General features: G+C 44.2%; 1 protein-coding gene across 1 annotated transcript; it reads left to right on the top strand.

Annotated features, from left to right (window-relative positions):
* Window positions 1-262: 262 nt before the first annotated feature.
* On the top strand, window positions 263-793 carry LOC110801835 (uncharacterized). Its single transcript, XM_022007244.2, has one exon. The coding sequence runs from the start codon at window positions 263-265 to the stop codon at window positions 791-793; it is 531 nt and encodes a 176-aa protein (XP_021862936.2).
* Window positions 794-1151: the final 358 nt, after the last annotated feature.

The raw sequence follows: 1151 nt of genomic DNA, 5'->3' as shown, positions 1-1151 counted from the left end.
AGATAGAGTATCTAATGCCATTAGATACTTGATCCGTTTACGTACTATTTGTGTGACCCTACGGGTTCAGTCAAGAGTAAGCTGTGGATTAATATCATTAATTCCACTTGAACTGAAGCGGCCTCTAGCTAGGCATTCAGCTCACTTGATCTCACTGAATTATTAACTTGTTAATTAATACTGAACCGCATTTATTAGACTTAACATAGAATGCATACTTGGACCAAGGGCATTATTTCCTTCAGTTGCATACCGTCACCACATGTATGTTCGAGGAACCGATGAAGCCAGTTGGTGCAAATACTTCCCAGCTAGCCTTAAAGGAGTAGCGTCCAAATGGTTCGAACGGCTGCCCCCAAGATCAATTGCTTCCTTTAACGAGCTGCAAACCTTGTTTTCCACCAGGTTCATGGAATACAAGGAAGAAAGGAAAACAAGCATGCACTTGGGACGCATTCAACAAGGGAAAGACGAGTCTTTGCGAAGCTATGTTAAACGTTTAAATTTGGAAGCAGGACAGATCCCATATCTGCCCGATGGCGTCTCCTTCGATAATTTTATCAGAGGACTGAAGAAGGGATCATTCAAATTTGACTTGGTTAAGAAAAGTGTGCGAACGATGGCAGAAGTCTTGGACGAGGCCGAAGGCTTTATTCATGCAAGAGAGACATGCAGTGCGTCCAAGGATGGAAAGGCTGGAGAGGCAACAGACTCCTCGGGGAAGAAAGAGAATTTCGATAGACAGGAAAGTCCCACGAATATATGGTACTTGGGCTCTTTCGAAAGAACATGATACCAATTCTCCCGGGCAAAAGAGAGGACGGCCGCAAGAGAGAGAATATTTTGAATAAAATACAGACCTTCTCACAATCTTAGTGGACATAGGGACCAAGTTCGATCTTGAACGACCCTTTCCAATGAAGTCTCCTGCTGAGAGTCGAGATCCTAAGCTGTATTGCCAGTTCCACGAAGATATAGGTCATGACACCAAGGATTGCAGAAGCCTGAAGATAGCCCTTGATGGCCTAGCTTCCAAGGGGCACCTGAAGAACTATCTGCAAAGAAGCACTCACGGCACGGGAAAAAACCAATATAAGAAAAACAAGTCACCTGTGTCAGCTACAGAAGGAAATCACAGCGAAGGGGGATTT

Source organism: Spinacia oleracea, chromosome 3 (genome assembly GCF_020520425.1).
Source record: "Spinacia oleracea cultivar Varoflay chromosome 3, BTI_SOV_V1, whole genome shotgun sequence".
NCBI lineage: Eukaryota > Viridiplantae > Streptophyta > Magnoliopsida > Caryophyllales > Amaranthaceae > Spinacia > Spinacia oleracea.
This window is presented reverse-complemented; position numbering and strand designations above follow the sequence as displayed.

Bases quoted from the DNA above. Each gene is read 5' to 3' on its own strand.
- LOC110801835 (XM_022007244.2), top strand. From the start codon at position 263: ATGTATGTTCGAGGAACCGATGAAGCCAGTTGGTGCAAATACTTCCCA.